The sequence below is a fragment of the Heterocephalus glaber genome, unplaced genomic scaffold, assembly GCF_053883595.1.
Source record: "Heterocephalus glaber isolate CG9 unplaced genomic scaffold, H.glaber_assembly_v1.0 deba00001454, whole genome shotgun sequence".
NCBI lineage: Eukaryota > Metazoa > Chordata > Mammalia > Rodentia > Bathyergidae > Heterocephalus > Heterocephalus glaber.
In genome coordinates this window covers 14,853,007-14,868,596 of record NW_028258303.1, presented here as the reverse complement: position 1 = coordinate 14,868,596, position 15,590 = coordinate 14,853,007, and the positions used below count along the sequence as shown (strand labels likewise).

Here is a 15,590-nt window from a genome sequence, read left to right as displayed (position 1 = left end):
TAATATGTCAGAAGTTAGTAGTGAACAGTAAAACTATTAATACTATCAATAACAGCAGCCACAATAGTAGCCAATATGTGCTTTTCTAACATCTTCTCCGTCCTCTCAATAATTCTATCAATTAGCCAGTATTAAACTCTAGAAGTTTAGCAACACCTAACATCAGATAGTTAATCTGTGACAGAACTAGGACTTAATCCCAGGGCTTTGTGATACTAAAGTCAATGGTTTTTCTAATAAATTATGCTACTACCATCTGTTTTGCAATCTGAAATAAAAGATACATATAATTCTATGATAATTAAAAGATCAATGTAGAGAATAAGAAATTAATTTGTATATATCATCAAACATTTCCTTGGTATAATTACTGATATTTGCACAATGGTTATTTATAAAATATAAATTTTCCTATACAGAAATGTTTAAGAAGAAAAACTAGATTTATTTTAAAACATGGTCTATATAAATGCTATCTTCAGCTAATATTCCTAAAAGTCCGAAAGTGATGTTACAAGCTCAGGCAGCAAACAAATCAGAAAGATGATTCTATGTGGCCAACAAAGCAATGGCTAGCTCCTGAAGAGAAAAAAGAAAATATGCAATTAGAAGGGATAAGAAAGATTAGAAGAGAAACAGGACCCCCAGGGCTAGGGACATAAAGAGCAACCATGCCCCTGGCTTCCTGGAAAATACCAGACCATGTACTCGTGCTGTTCCAATGGCATAGAACATCTTTTCTCCTATTTTTCTTCTGGAAAAATCTTTTCTTAATTTGAATACTGAGTCCAAACATCAGATTCTGTGATCAACTCCTTTAACACTTCTTTCCTCCCTGCCAACCACCATCCTCCCTGCTATCTTTCCACACCAGTGTCACAGGCTTCTCCTGTTTTCTCTTCCACTGTAGAAAGCATCGTCTCCTTGGATCTTTGAGTTGGGAACATTAGAGAGAGAATTCTACATATATGTCACCGAACACTGATTAAACTATTTAAATTACTTGAAAATCATGCCTTTGCCACATTTCACTTCCTACATGGCTCTTTCAAATGGTGATCATTTAAAATCCCCTTGCTCAGCAGGTTCTGATATTCTGTCTCCTACTACTTCTATATCATTCTTTTCTAACTTTCATATGAGTACTCTTTCTCTCTGATGTTCAGCAAGGCATAGGACTGCTCCTTTTCTTCTTGCTCACATGTGATCACAAGCCTTCATTCATTAGGGAAACTTCAATATAAAATGTTATGGCTCAGACACCAAATTACTGGATTATCCTTAATTCCAAACACTTCAACTTTTAAGTGGAACATAAGCCACTTAGAAATGTGTCTCTGTTCATAACCTCTGATGTATCCAGATCTTCCACTCATCCCATAATCATTCATCTGTAACAGGTCCTTTGGCTGTCTATCCAGGTGCTGATCATCCCCAATGGCCTCACAATCTTCTCCACGCAGCCTGATCTCATTCCATATATGACTTCAACTTCGGTCTTACCAGTACCCTTTTTTTCCACATCTCTCCTGTTAATCTCACACAATTTTATAATATTTGCTGTCTTCTCTACTAAACCAACGCAACAATCAATAGATTCATTACATTTGACACCACTGTAAGCCAACCACCAGCAAGCTAGGTTGGTTCCTGAGAACCTCTCCCATACTTACACAGCCCAAACTGTTCAACTTCTCAAGCCACTGACCTACTGCCACTTCATCTGTTTCAGGAAACCATATGCTTCACAGGAAAAACTGGAGCCGCTGAGCATTAATTCTCCTTAATTTCCTGTCACACACTCAAGTATATCTGTGTCTAGTGTCGAGAAGAGAAATTCTGAGATCTTGCTAGGCACTTATTCTTCTGTCTACGCTACTGACTTTGTATCTTCTAGTACACTGCTGTTTTTGCTTTGCGTTTTTGATTGGGGAGGGTTTCTTTGTCTCTTTTTCTTAAGAACACTTTTTTATTCCTTCTCTTTTAGACTTTCTCTCTATATATTAACACCTACCCTCACATTATACAATAAAATCCCTTTCCTAATCTTTGCCTACCTTTCTCTATTCATAGTACAGCTGGCACCTGCAAAGAATAACCACCAATGATATCTCAATTTTTTTATACCTTTTCATTTCTCAATCCATTGGAATTATGATTCTAACTACATTATTCTTACATACATCAAATAATTGCTAAATGCTAAGTCTAATAGATTACAGTGGTACCTCAGTTCATGAACTTGATTCTTGCCACAATTCTGGTTGCAAACCAAGCTGGATGAGACCCAAATCAAATTCAATAGTTAATTTCAATGTTGACCTTGAGGGGAAATTTTATTCAGTTCTCATCCAGTTGGTTTGCGACCAGAATTGTGGAAAGAATTGAGATTGTGAACCAAGGTACTACTATATTTCCAATCACCTTACTTCATGAACATTTCACAAAGTATGATTCATTATTTTCCCCTTTAGTCAGCTCTCTTCTACTTCTCGTCTATATGTCTTTGTTTTCCTCCATCTCCTCTGTCTTGTCTCTAGGATTACTCTTAGGATTACCCCAAATTCTCTTTTCAGCCCTCTTAACCACTTACCAATTCAATTAAGTACAGGATGACCAAATGCATTTTTGTTAATTTTTATAAGATAAAAGAAATATAAAAAAAATTTTTATCAAATTTATTCAATACAAGAATCAACTGGTTGAAATGACACCTGCTCAAGAGATGCTCAGGGTAAAGTGTTAAGTGGTTAACTTTCCACAGTGGTTTCCTACCTACCACTTATCTGCTCTCTGGCCAAGATTACTTTTAGAATGTCAGTCCCTTATGCCTCAATGCCTACTAATAAAATTCTAATGCACCCCACCACCACCACCATTACTCCATTGCCTTCAGTGTCTCTGTAGCATAGCCCCTTCTGACCTCTGTACTTTTCCCCCTCAACTAATTCCACCATCATCGAACATCTGGACCATACTGAATTGTCTCTGGCTTTGCTCACAACTATTTGCTCTACTCTGAATGCCTTCCCTTATCTTTCCTGCAAGTTCACTCATCTGGCTTTGCTCACAACTATTTGCTCCACTCTGAATACCTTCCCTTATCTTTCCTGAAAGTTCATTCATGAGTGTTCATCCTTAAGACTTAACATAAATACTGTAACATCTTTTCTATGAAGTTGTCCTCATTTCCCAATCCCAAAATAGCTAGAGTAAGGAAACTGTTTCCTTCGTGCTCCTACCTAGTATATGTAGCTATCATGACACCTTCAATTCTTAATTGCATATAGTTTCATGCTTCTAAACTCTTAGAATTACCTAAATAAATGCTAAGCCTTTGAGAGGTAGAAACTTCAGTCTTTATTATAATCCTCTTAAATTTTTAAATGAAACCATAAACCAGTAACAGTTCCTGAATTAACTAACTTCTGAGACTACACGCATACTAACCCAAAGCTACATACTTAGAAGGTAGAAGAAGAGCCGCTAATGAAAATGCAAATTAAAACAGAAGTTCTCTGTATGGAGCAACTGAGCACTTAGCAGTGTAAAAATGCTATGAAAACAAGGTACTCTACTAAGTGGAAAGAAAATCAAATTCTTTTACCCGAATTATTAAGTATAAAATTAAGATCTGCCAATAAAATGAAAGTAAACAGATCAAATACAATCATGTACTCCATAACATTTCAGTCAGTAATGCAGCAAATACATAAAGGAGTCCCCATAAGATTCTACAGCTTAGCTACCTCTGAGCCATATTAGTTTGTGTCTCAACACTCCTATGATATTTACGTAGTGACAAAATTACCTTATATTTCTTAAATCACATACCTGTAGTTAAGTGACTACAGCTGTGCTAATAGGATGATGTGATTATTGGTGTTTTTTAGTATATTATTCAAAGTTTCATGATACGGCTTTTTGTTACAATAAATGCTTAGATTTTTCTTTTATATATTTTAATTAAAATGTTTATTTCAACTCTTAGACACTTTTGTACACTGGAATATAATCTTCATTGCTATCATTTAAAAAAATAAGCTGCATTAAATTTCATTACTAAATAGGCCATAATTTGATCATTTGCCTAATACTGGATATTTTGGATGCTTTAAATTTTTTTCCTACAATTAATGTTGTATTAAACATATTTAACAGTTGCATTTTCCCCAAATTTTATGCTATCTCCCCAAAGAGTTCCCAGAAATAATGTAAAATAATTTTAAAACATTTTAGTCTTAAACTGTTTTCCTAAAATAGTTGTACTAATTTATAATGCCATCAGCAAAACATAAGCATTTTAATTTCATTCCATATTTTAAGCTATCTACACCAAATGGTATTTTCACTAACTCACTTAGAAATTTTCCTCAAAACAATATATTTAAAATAGTATATCTTAGAGAAAGATCAAAAGTCTAAGATTAAGCATTCCAAATCAATGAGCATTTTCAAATACTACAGTGAGAGCACAGCACTACAGTAGTGTATCATTCTGTAAGCCAATCTAGCAATAAATCTGTTTTGGAAGCATATATGCTAGAAAATCCCTCTCTAAAAATAGGTGTATGTTAAATACTCTTGTATAAGATATTTAATAAAATTTAAAATACTTCAAACAACTGTTGAATTTGCAAAACTAGGAACAAAGACGTAATATGATCAAATACAGTGTAAACAAATGTTAGAGATTTAACAACCCCTGGAAATGACTATATAATTGAAAAATCAAGTAGGCATACTTGATTGATGAAAAGTAGGCATTTTCACCAGCCTGAAAATTTAATGTAATGGCCTTAAGAGCATCAGGATCTCACTGCACTGCATTCAGCTACATACACACAAATCATTGCAAAACAATATTTCTTGAGAAACCAATGCTAAATTTTTTTTTTCCAGTACTAGGGATCAAACTCAGGACCTTTCTCTTGCCAGGCAGGCGTGGCACCACTGAGCTAAATCCCCAGCCCAATGCTAGATATTTTTCATGCTTCATTTTTCTTATTAGTCATTAAGAACTCTATTGGTCTAGTATTATATACTATTATCGCCCCTATTTTATAGATCAGGAAACTGATATTCAGAGGAGGTAAGTCATTTGTGTAGCTAGTGAGAATGGAACTTAGATTGAATGTACTCATTGCTGGATAATTTTTAAATAGTAAAATTAAATATTATTTTTAATTCCTGTTTTTTAATATTCATCTTTCAACTATTTTAACAGAGTGTAGGCATTTGCATTGAAAACTGTTGAAGTTTAACAGTCTGATCATTGGCTCATCAGGCCCAATATTTTATCTTGGGTAGTGACATCAGGTGCAGAGGACCATAATATTGATTATGTCCAAAGCAGGCTTTGAAGAGTTAACCCCACAATTAGCTTGTTTATAGAATTGAGTCTAGCCGAAACCTATGTGCTGAGGTCAGAGTAACTCACCCAAATTCCGTTCCCACAACTAAAACCTTCTGACTAGAAGGACAGTGTTCTAATTACAATCATATATTTTGTCTGTTCTGTTCCTAATTTGAGAATGCTTTTTCTTGTCCTTTATGAGCCTTGTTTACATTAATTTCCATAGAAACCGCAGGTCACCTTTACTCCAAGTGATTGCCAATAAAAGTCAGTGACTGAGACTGTCCAGAGCCTTTGTCAGTTACACCGACACTGGTCATCCTGGCACCCCAGTTTCTCTTAGTTCTGTCTCTTAGTGTATTTTTTTCTCAGGCCTGCACTGCACACTGGGCAAGTGCATCTAGAGACTTACTGCAGGAGTCTCTGGCAATCAACATCAATAGTCATGAAAAAAAATAAATGGCATTTATAATCTTGATTGCAAAAAAAAAAATTAGGTTATAGCCAGGGATTTAGTTCAGTGGCACTGAGCCTGCCTGTCAAGCACAAGGTCCTGGGTACGATCCCCAGTACCCCCCGCCCCCAAAAATGAGGCTATGGATTCATAAGAGTATTCAACTAAACTATTCATATAAAAATTAGAGCATATTTGACAATACTATTATGGCTTTTTGCTTCACAACATTTTCTAACAGTGTTAGATATTATTTTTAGTATATGTGCTGCTGAAGCGAGCACTAGATATTATTTTTTAAAAGATCAGGAGCCAGATGTGGTGACACACACCTGTAATTGATTAGCAGAATTCTAGGAGACTGAGGCAGGGGGATCCCAATTCAAGTTACCCAGTTACCAAGCCTGAGTAACTTAATGCTGTAGGGAAGCCCTATCTAAAAGTAAAAAAAGGTTTAAGGATAGGGCTCATAAAAACCGTGGGTTCAATCCCTAGTGTCTCCAAAAAAAAAAACCAAAACCAAAAACAAAAACAAAACAAAACAAAAAAACCAGATCTGGAATACATCCACATGTTGGCATCATTTAATTCATCTACAGATCCATTTACTCAGTTTTTCCAACCATGTCTTATTTTTACTTTTTAATACGTTTTTAGTATTATTTTTTTAAAGAGTATCAGATCTTTTATTCCTTCTAGTAACATTTACTTCAATGGAATCTTCAACTTCTAATATTTTCAAAACTCCATTCTAAACTCCCTGGGACTTCAACCTTTAATGAAAATACTTTTCAGAACTTTCAAGAAACAAAGATACTTTAAATTGAATGATAAACACAGCATATCACAGTACGTGAGCTCCCACTATAACGGTACTTATAATTTTAAAAAACCTAAACTTAAAAAATATCAGTGTAAATCAAGTATTTCAACCTAGTTTGAAAAAAGCTAGACAGACTAAAAGAACAGATAAATACGGTCAAAATTTGGTTATTTTAAGTGACTAATATACTTCATCTACCCTTACCAAGTCTAATCTAATCAAAAGGAAAAAATACAAATTACTATTATTAGGAATAAAAGAAGGAATATCTGGACAGATCTTCCATGTTTTAATTATTTTTATTATAATCATTAACACATACTAGTTGTATAAACTAATGAGTTTCACTGCGACATTTCCATGCATGTGTGTATCTGTCCTGCTTTGATCATATCCACCCTCCCTTTTGCCCTCTTCTCTTTCCTTCTTCTTCCCTAATAGTCACTCCTTGATCTTCTTCCCACTTGAAAAGAAAAATACTCGAATATCATGAGAATACCATTTATGTCAATAAAATCCAGTACCTGTGATGAAATGGAAAAATTCCTTAAAAATTTAAATTTCAAAGTTTACACTAAACAGCAGGCAGAGCGATACACACTGGTAATCCCAGCAGGGAGGCTGAGACAGGAGGATCACCAAGATTTCAAGGCCAGCCTAAGCTACATAAGTGAGTTCAAGGTCACGCCTGAACTACATAGCAAAACTCTGTCTCAAAAAAACAAAACAAACAAACAAAAATAAAATTACACTGGAAAAAAATTGAGCATCAATTAAAGAAAATGTGTTCAAAAATCTTTCCACAAAGAAAATTCTCAATAATCTCAGTTTGCTTCACAGGTGAATTCTACTAAATGTTTAAGGAAGAAAAAAAATACAAATCATATACTAAACTTTTGCAGAATTTGGAATTAATATTTCCCAATTCAGTATAACTCTGAAATAAAACCTCACAAAAGCATCAGAAGAAAAAAACCAAAGGCCAGTATCTTTCATGAATTAAAAGTCCTTTTAAAAAGGAAAACCAGCAATGTATTTTAAGAAAATACATCATGGTCAGAGTGTGCCCAAGAAATTCAAGAAGGTATCTAAGACTAGGCACTACCACAGACTCATCTCCTCCAAGGCCCCATCACACCTCACAGGCAGTGATCTCTATCAGGTTAAGGTGTTTCTCACACCTAAGCAACACTACATCAGCTAAGCAATTTTTTACATCCTTCAAGGCTTAGTCTAATTGCTACCTTGTCTGGGAAACAATGGATTGCTATTCATTTGTTAAAATTCTTACACTGAAAAGAGTACACAAGAAAAGAAAAATCACGACAAAAATGTGCCAAACTAAAGTATCCTCAGAGAAATAAAAATATACCACAACCAAGAAACAATATGACACTATTTGCAATTTAAAATGTGTGTAATATAAATTTAGAGGAATTCCTCAGATGTAAATATAAAAGGCACAGAGATGGAAAATGGGAAAATTTTATAGGATCAATTTATAGGCATAAACCCTAGTAACAGGGTTTTTAAAAAGGGAAGACCAGGAGGGGAGAGAGAGGGAGAGAGAGAGGGAGAGGGGGAGAGAGATTACCTAAAGATATAAAGCAAGAAAATGTAAGTTTCTGGACTGAAAAGGCCCAAGTCCCAAGTACAATGGTAAAAAAAAAATGACCCAATATAATGTCAAATATCTTCAATATTTATAGCAAGTTAATAAGGTGCTAAAAATGACAAAAGAGAAGAGGGGGACTCACCAAAGTCATGGATAAAGGATCAGTGATCAGAATGGTATTGTATTTCTTGGTAGCAATATGAAAAGGTAGAATACCATGAAACAGTCCCTATAAAATTTACAGAGAAACTTATACCTACCCTAGAATTAATTCCCAGGCAAATAATCAAGTTACAGTCTGGGGAAGAAAGACATTTTTTGGCAGCAAAGTTTTAAAATTTTCCTACCACACATACCTTCTCAAGAAATGACTAGAAGAGTTAGGTGCTCTACCAATAAACCAACGAAGGAGAACAGAGGAGACAGAAATTTCCAGGAAGGCTAAAGGATGAAAGAAAATACTAGGATTAAAAGTGTGCATCCTGCCCAGATTGGAGAGCTCTGTAAGACATGTAACCAAATAAAAATAAAAATGATAGCCAATTTAAGATTAAAAGGAAATTTACACTTCAAATGGAGATAAATTAATGATAGGACACATAAAAAACTAATCAAACAAAAATCATAGTAATTATAAACAAAGTAATCAATTCTAGGAAAAACAAAACCTTACAGGAGAAAGGAATACTGGACGGTATACTGGACCTCAGTAGTGACAATTATTTATATATTAAAAAATATACAGATTGAACAGTAATTCAACCGAAACTGTGTCAAAACTATGATGGAAGGAGGGGCAAAGGACACACACACACACACACACACATGCAACCAAACTTCATCAACTGTGTTAGGAGTTAAAGACATTATATTATAGCGATACACACATACTCAAGCATATAGCAGTACAATTCACAATAGCTAAATCTTGGAAATGCCTACATGCCTATCAACAGGAAATGGATAAAGAAAATGTACTATTTATACACAATGAAGTACTACTCTGCCATAAAGAAGGATAAACGTGAGTCATTTTTAGGAAAATAGATGCATCTTGAGACCATAATGTTAAGTGAAATAAGTCAGATATACAAGCTTAAAATATCCCATGGTTTCTTTTATATGAGATTCCCAAAATATAAATAAAGAGCAAAATAAAAGACAGATAATAGGAAGTATGTAGATCTGTTTCAAATGGAAAGGGGACTAAGTGATGGATGAAGGGAGAAGGGCAAAGAAGGAATGAAAAAAGAATTGGGATGTGTTATGTAGATGTACAAACTCCCCATATGGAATGTAATCATTGTGTAAATCAAACATGTACTCACAAAAAATAAAAGCTGAAAAAAAGCACCCTATCCCCCAAAACAAGCCAGAATAGAGGAGGATACATTCTGGAAAATGCATTGTTAATCCATTTCATGTGAACATTAGACTGCCTTATATAAACTAAAACAGCTAGCTCATCAGCAGATAGTGGGAGGGGAGAATGGGGATAATCACAGGGGCCAGCACATGCCTCTGAGCCACAGTCTGTCTCCCACAATAGTCTTAATGTAATCTTATGAGCTTGTGGTCACTGACAAAAACATTACTTTGTGTCTATAGTCTCAGTTACCTGGAAGGCTGAAGGAGGAGGACTGCTTGAAACCAGTAGCAAGACCAGCCTGGATAAAATAGTGAGACTGCATCTCAAAAACATGACAAGACTGAGGATACAGCTCAGTGGTAGCACACTTGCCTAGCATGTGCAAGATCCTGGGTTAGATTGCCAACACCAAAAAACAACAAAAAAGTATTTTTTAAAGTAATGATAAACTCAAAAAGGACAAAATAAAAACTAATTCATTACAAAGTTAAGATTTAAAGTGTAGCTCAGTAATAAAGCACTTGCTTAACATGAGTAAGGCTCTGGGTTTGATCCCCAAGAACACCAAAAGAGAAAAAAAATGTAATAAAGTTCTAACAGAATTTTTTTTAAATATAAAGAACAGAATTCCTAATAAAAACAGTGTAAGGAACAATACATTCAGGATAGTGGTTCTTAAATACATATTAATAGACTTGAACTTCCTAAATTCTTTCCCTTCTGCCACATGACTTTTTATTCTCAAGTAACATTCTCTGTATGGTTTACTTAAAATTAAATTCTATTTAGTAATCATTAACTCTCAAATCCAAGTAAAAAGATGGATTTTCATATACGTATATTTTGCATTGTGTATGTACACACACAATTAGGAGTCATTTCTTGCGTTTCTTTGTCCTAGCCCTAGAAATCTCCAAAAGCTTTTTAGTCTGAGAATGTTAGGTAGAATATATATTTATTGAAAAGAATCCCCTTTTCTTTTTAAACCTCTCCCTAAGTTTAGGGGGAAAATAATTTTTTTTCAGTAGATTCAAGTACCTTACTTTTAAAGGAAGATGAATGCCTCCAATATTTCATTTATACTTAAAAATTATAACAGTTTATTTAAGCTTTGTAATACATAGGTCAGTGGTAATATATCATTTTACTTTTTTTACTTTAGTTACACTTTTTGAATCTGATAAGTATCACATTAATAATGCTAATACAGTGATTACTTTTTTCTCTGGAGGCACACTCCTACTATGACCATTCACTCTTTTATGCTATTTACTTAATTTTTCATAACTAAATCATCTGAATGCCCATGTTTACATGAACATGTCTAATAAACTTTCTGGAGGGAGGACATTTATATCAAATGTTATCTTTTGTGGATAGTCATAATTTTTTCATATATTCAATGACTATTATTAGGTAGTGATTGGGTTGGCTACTGGGCAGTACCAAAAGACAATCATGCTTCCAACCTAATGGACTGCTACATGTATATCAGTTAAACAACATATTTGAGCTCAATCAATAACCATATTGCTAACTTCAAAATCTCTACGTCAACTTCAACTTCAAATAATGGTATCCAGAGAAAAGACCAATTGTTGAGATTTACTCCAGTTCCTGAATCTACTAGTCATTTTCCCAGAGTATTATCAGGAGCTATTAAAGAACAAGTCATTGCAGAGGTTCGTGCCAACCTGAAAAGGATAATGCAATTCCTCATAGAATATGAGAAAAAGCTAGAAAATGCTTTCTGCACACAAATGAGTACCTGAAGTCATTGGTTCTTGAAAATTAACAGACTATTTTGAGATACTATAATTAAAGAAAAAATATCAGCTTTGTAACCTAGGATATTAGGGATGTGGAGGAGCACAGTTATGGAGATTAATTTTTTCCCACATACTTCCCTTCACCAAGATTAAAACTCATGTTTTTCACTAGGACCACAAACACACAAAAAATTCACTTATGCCAAAGTGAGATTCTTTTCCATCCTAGTATCTTCCTAGTATTAACAGTGTTATTACTTTGAAATTATTACTAAAAATAGTTTTAACTAGTGAATAATACCAACATTTAAATTCTGGATTGAAATCAAAGGCTGGGCTATTAGAAGAAAAAAGTAGCTAAAACAAAGACTGTGACGCAAAAAACAAACAAACTGTATTACTATTTTTTAAATGCAACTACAAGACGTATAAACTAGGAAAATATCACATTTTTAAGCAAGTACTAAGTATAAAAATATCTTTAGATATATTTTAATTATGAAGAATGGAGAGGTTTTTTTCATGTATGGGTTTTTAAAAAATAGTATCCAATAATAAAGTTGAAAATGAGTTATGTTGCTATTATATACATAAATATTTGTATATGTTGGCAAAGGTACACCTGAATATCCCAATGGGTCAAACATTAGGAAGACAAGGGTCTAACCTTCCTAAAGGTTAAATATTATTCTATTCTAGCTCCATAACTAACAGATGATTTTTACTCTCACTTTACATTAATAAAGTTTTATTGTTGTGAATATTTTTTAATGATAGTGATGTTACATATGTAACTTGCCTGAATGACAAATGAAACGAACAGAACCAAAAAGATCTTCTGGAAGATGGGTATGTGGAGCAGAAAGTGGGTCTACATTCTTATCTGAGGATGCTCTCTCCTCGAGCCTGTCTGCAAAAATAAGATGAAATAAAATAAAAAAGAAAAGAAAATGGTCTTTAAATCAAAAGTGATATACTTGTATATAAATAAAAAGTGAAATTAAAACAGCCTTTTTGAAAAGTATTAGATTCAGAGTTGCATTGTTCTAAGTAGTAAAGTATAATCTGGAGCCTAATACATTATTTCTTGCTACAAAGGAAGTCTCACAACATAATCAGTACTAGGTTTCATTAAATACAATTAAACCAATAAATAAGCCCATGTGGTTGATTTAAATACTAGTTATCTGTAATGTTTTAACATATTGGACCTAACTGTAAGCCCTATTTACTAAACAAAGACATATCTGGGCAGACTTTCCCTAAAAAATTTGTAAGAAAATATTGCAAATGGACATTTATCCATAAAAATAGGTAAATTCTATTTCTCAATAAAAAGTAATTCACTATATTTTACTTTATTATTCATTTCTCATTTTTGTATTAGTATCAAATCATTCACATACAAGCACAGATACAAAAACACAGATAAGGACAGAGTTTATTTATTCATCCAATAAATATACAGTATTAACATGTAGTATGGGCCAAGCACTGTTCTAGGCAATTGGTGTGTAACACGAAGCAAAACAAACACCCCTGCCTTCATGTAGCTTATATAGTGAAAAAACAAATAAGCAATGAGCATAAGAAGAAATGTATGCAGTATGTTTAAAAAAAAAACTGATGAAGATAAAGAGAAAAATGTAGTGAACAGGAATTAAGGAAGTGGGCAGTAACAAAGTAAAATAGTAATCAGGTAAGTTATTAGGTGAGAAAAGACTTCTAAGAGGCCAGGTAGTGGATACCTGGGGAACAACTCCCAGAAAGAGGAAGGCCTGGAGCACATTCATGGCAGGAGTAGGACTAATATGTTAGATGCAGAGGTGATGTATCTTAATTTGGTATTTAATTATCTTTTCCCTGCTCATAAACTCTTCCCATAAGTGACTCTTGTGTCAGCGGAGAACTTCCAGATTTCTCAGAATGTCTCTCTCCTCTGATTCTTAGCAATTCAAAGTATGCTATTTGAGACTTATTCAGGCAGCTGTGTTAGGCATTCCCAGGACTATGCCTCTGGTCCATCACCATTCATAGAAATCCAATTCAGATTTCGGCTTGTCTATAGTCAAGAATTCCTTGTTGGTTTCAACTGAATTCTAAGGTACAAGGTATGGCAGGAGTGGGAAAGGGAAATACAAATAAAACTGGAAGTCCTAAAAACAACTTGTGACTTAAGACAGAAGCAAAAGGCTCCAAGGTAAAGCTGGATCCCCACAGTAATGGGAACCTTCAAGACCAGTGGTGGTGAACCTATGACATACCTGTGGAGTAGGCTGTTTGTTATCACTGAAAGCACTTAAAGGTTCACTATCATTGTTTTAGAGCTTTCAATGAATCAAACAGCCCCCAGCAGCTTGTGCCTAGGTTCACCACCACTGCATGACAATACTTCTCAAATTAAGTTAATGTGCATTCTAATCACTTAAGAATTAGTTAAAATATAGAGATCCTGAGATTTTGCACTTCACCAAGACCCCAGGTGTCCACAGAGAACAACTCTTGAAAAGGCAAGGCCTGGAGTCTATAATATCCTAAATATACTTAATTGGTAGTTTAAAAAGCCTTTAGAACAATAGATACAATTAACAGCTTTTATACCTAAGATAAACTCTGCAAAACCCATACAAAATAATCTTGGGTTGTTTAAAATTTTAATTAAAATTTTGTTGAAATAATAATATTATGTTGAGATACTGATACTGAGTTACTGAACACATCTGAAAACTGATTTATGAACAAACAGATTTCTAAAGTGCTACTTTTCAACTCCAACACTGAAACTGATAACAATGAAAATTTATTTTAGGTCTTATGTTTGAAAATAATAAATGTATATTTAATTCAAGAAATCAGTAAATGCTTACTGTACCATGAAAAATAATTTTTTTTAACATTCTGTCATCAAACACCTATTTAAGAGAAGCTATTCTTATAGCATCTTAAAAAGTAAGGTTCGAAAATACATAAGGAAAGGTTTCTAACTTACTCTACTGGGGAGCCATAATCAGGCCTAAAATTCACTGAATTAGAGAGATTACCTGTGGATACTTCTTGTCCTCCTAGACTTCCTTTTCCATCCCCTAACCCGAAGATTCTGGTATACAGAACAGTGAGGACAAAGGCAATAGGGACTGGGAAAGAACAAATGAGTAACTTAGAATGATAACCACCACACAGCAGTGTCCAAGAGCCCTCATTCTTGAAAATCAAGACTAAGAGTACAGAGGTACTGACTTAAGTCTGAATTAAGACCAAACTTCCTTCCTAAGCAATCTACATCATAATTGCCAAGATTCCTATATTAAATTTAGTTACCTGGACCTAAATGAATTTTAACATGCTTTCCAATTTACAAACTATTATTATACCAATGGTTTCCAGATTAAAAAGCTGCAAATTACTACTAAGTCTCTTTAAATCCTTGTGCACTTGGTATACTGTCTCCATCAATCCATATGGGAATTTATGATACTATATATAAAGAACCCTGTGCAGTTATGACAAGAGTACAAACATTGCCACTTAGTGGTAAATTAATTTTTTTATGAGTCTCCATAAGTAACACTATGGGAGACACTGTTCAATGTAAAGTTCATTATTTTAAAACAGAAATTATTTTAAAACAAAAAATTCGTAATAAAATGAACCATATCCTCAATGTTTCACAAAAGAGAATCGGGTTTTTTGTTTTTTTGATACCGGGGATTGAACTCAGGACCTTGTGCTTGTGCGGCAGGCAGTGGAACCACTGAGCTAAATCCTTGGCCCCAGAATCAGCTTTTTAATGGGATGTTTTTCAGTCACTTGGATTTCTAAAGTTCATAAGATAAGCTGGGTCCCAAGACACAAAATACAAAATAAATACACATTAATTTTAAATAATTATAAATAAAAATAAATAAGATGGTTAGATAAAACTACTTTTCAAATATAGTCAGCCCTAAAATGTACTTAAGTACTATTTTCAAATGACTGGTTTTCTTTAAATCACAATGAATCACCAGCTTTGTGTCCAATATAAGAAACCCACCTACCTCTTCCTGCCTTCCCAAAAGAATTATGTTGGCAAAGACAGTTACTTTTCCAAGAATTTTAACTGATACAAATGGCAAAAACACAGAAATCCTAGAATCAAAGTATATTCCATAATATCACCATAAAATTTTAAAAACTAAAACGTTCATTCTGTGCTTACATGCAT

General features: G+C 33.8%; 2 protein-coding genes across 6 annotated transcripts in view; one reads left to right on the top strand and one right to left on the bottom strand.

The window, feature by feature from the left end:
* Positions 1–15,590, top strand: part of Paqr3 (progestin and adipoQ receptor family member 3) — a 183,184-nt gene that overhangs the window by 38,921 nt on the left and 128,673 nt on the right. The window contains exon 8 of one of the 4 annotated variants that reach the window (XR_001183707.3): positions 9,857–12,191. The exons of the other annotated variants lie outside the window; for them this stretch is intronic. The gene's annotated coding sequence lies outside the window, so the exon portion shown is untranslated. Of the gene's footprint in view, positions 1–9,856; positions 12,192–15,590 lie in introns of those variants that run through there. 4 annotated transcript variants of the gene reach the window in all.
* The window catches only part of Bmp2k (BMP2 inducible kinase), a 126,851-nt gene that overhangs the window by 15,016 nt on the left and 96,245 nt on the right, over positions 1–15,590 (bottom strand). Inside the window, exon 15 of one of the 2 annotated variants that reach the window (XM_004848007.4) lies at positions 12,186–12,296. The exons of the other annotated variant lie outside the window; for it this stretch is intronic. Within the exon in view, the coding sequence (XP_004848064.1) occupies positions 12,186–12,296 (111 nt within the window). The remainder of the gene's footprint in view (positions 1–12,185; positions 12,297–15,590) is intronic. 2 annotated transcript variants of the gene reach the window in all.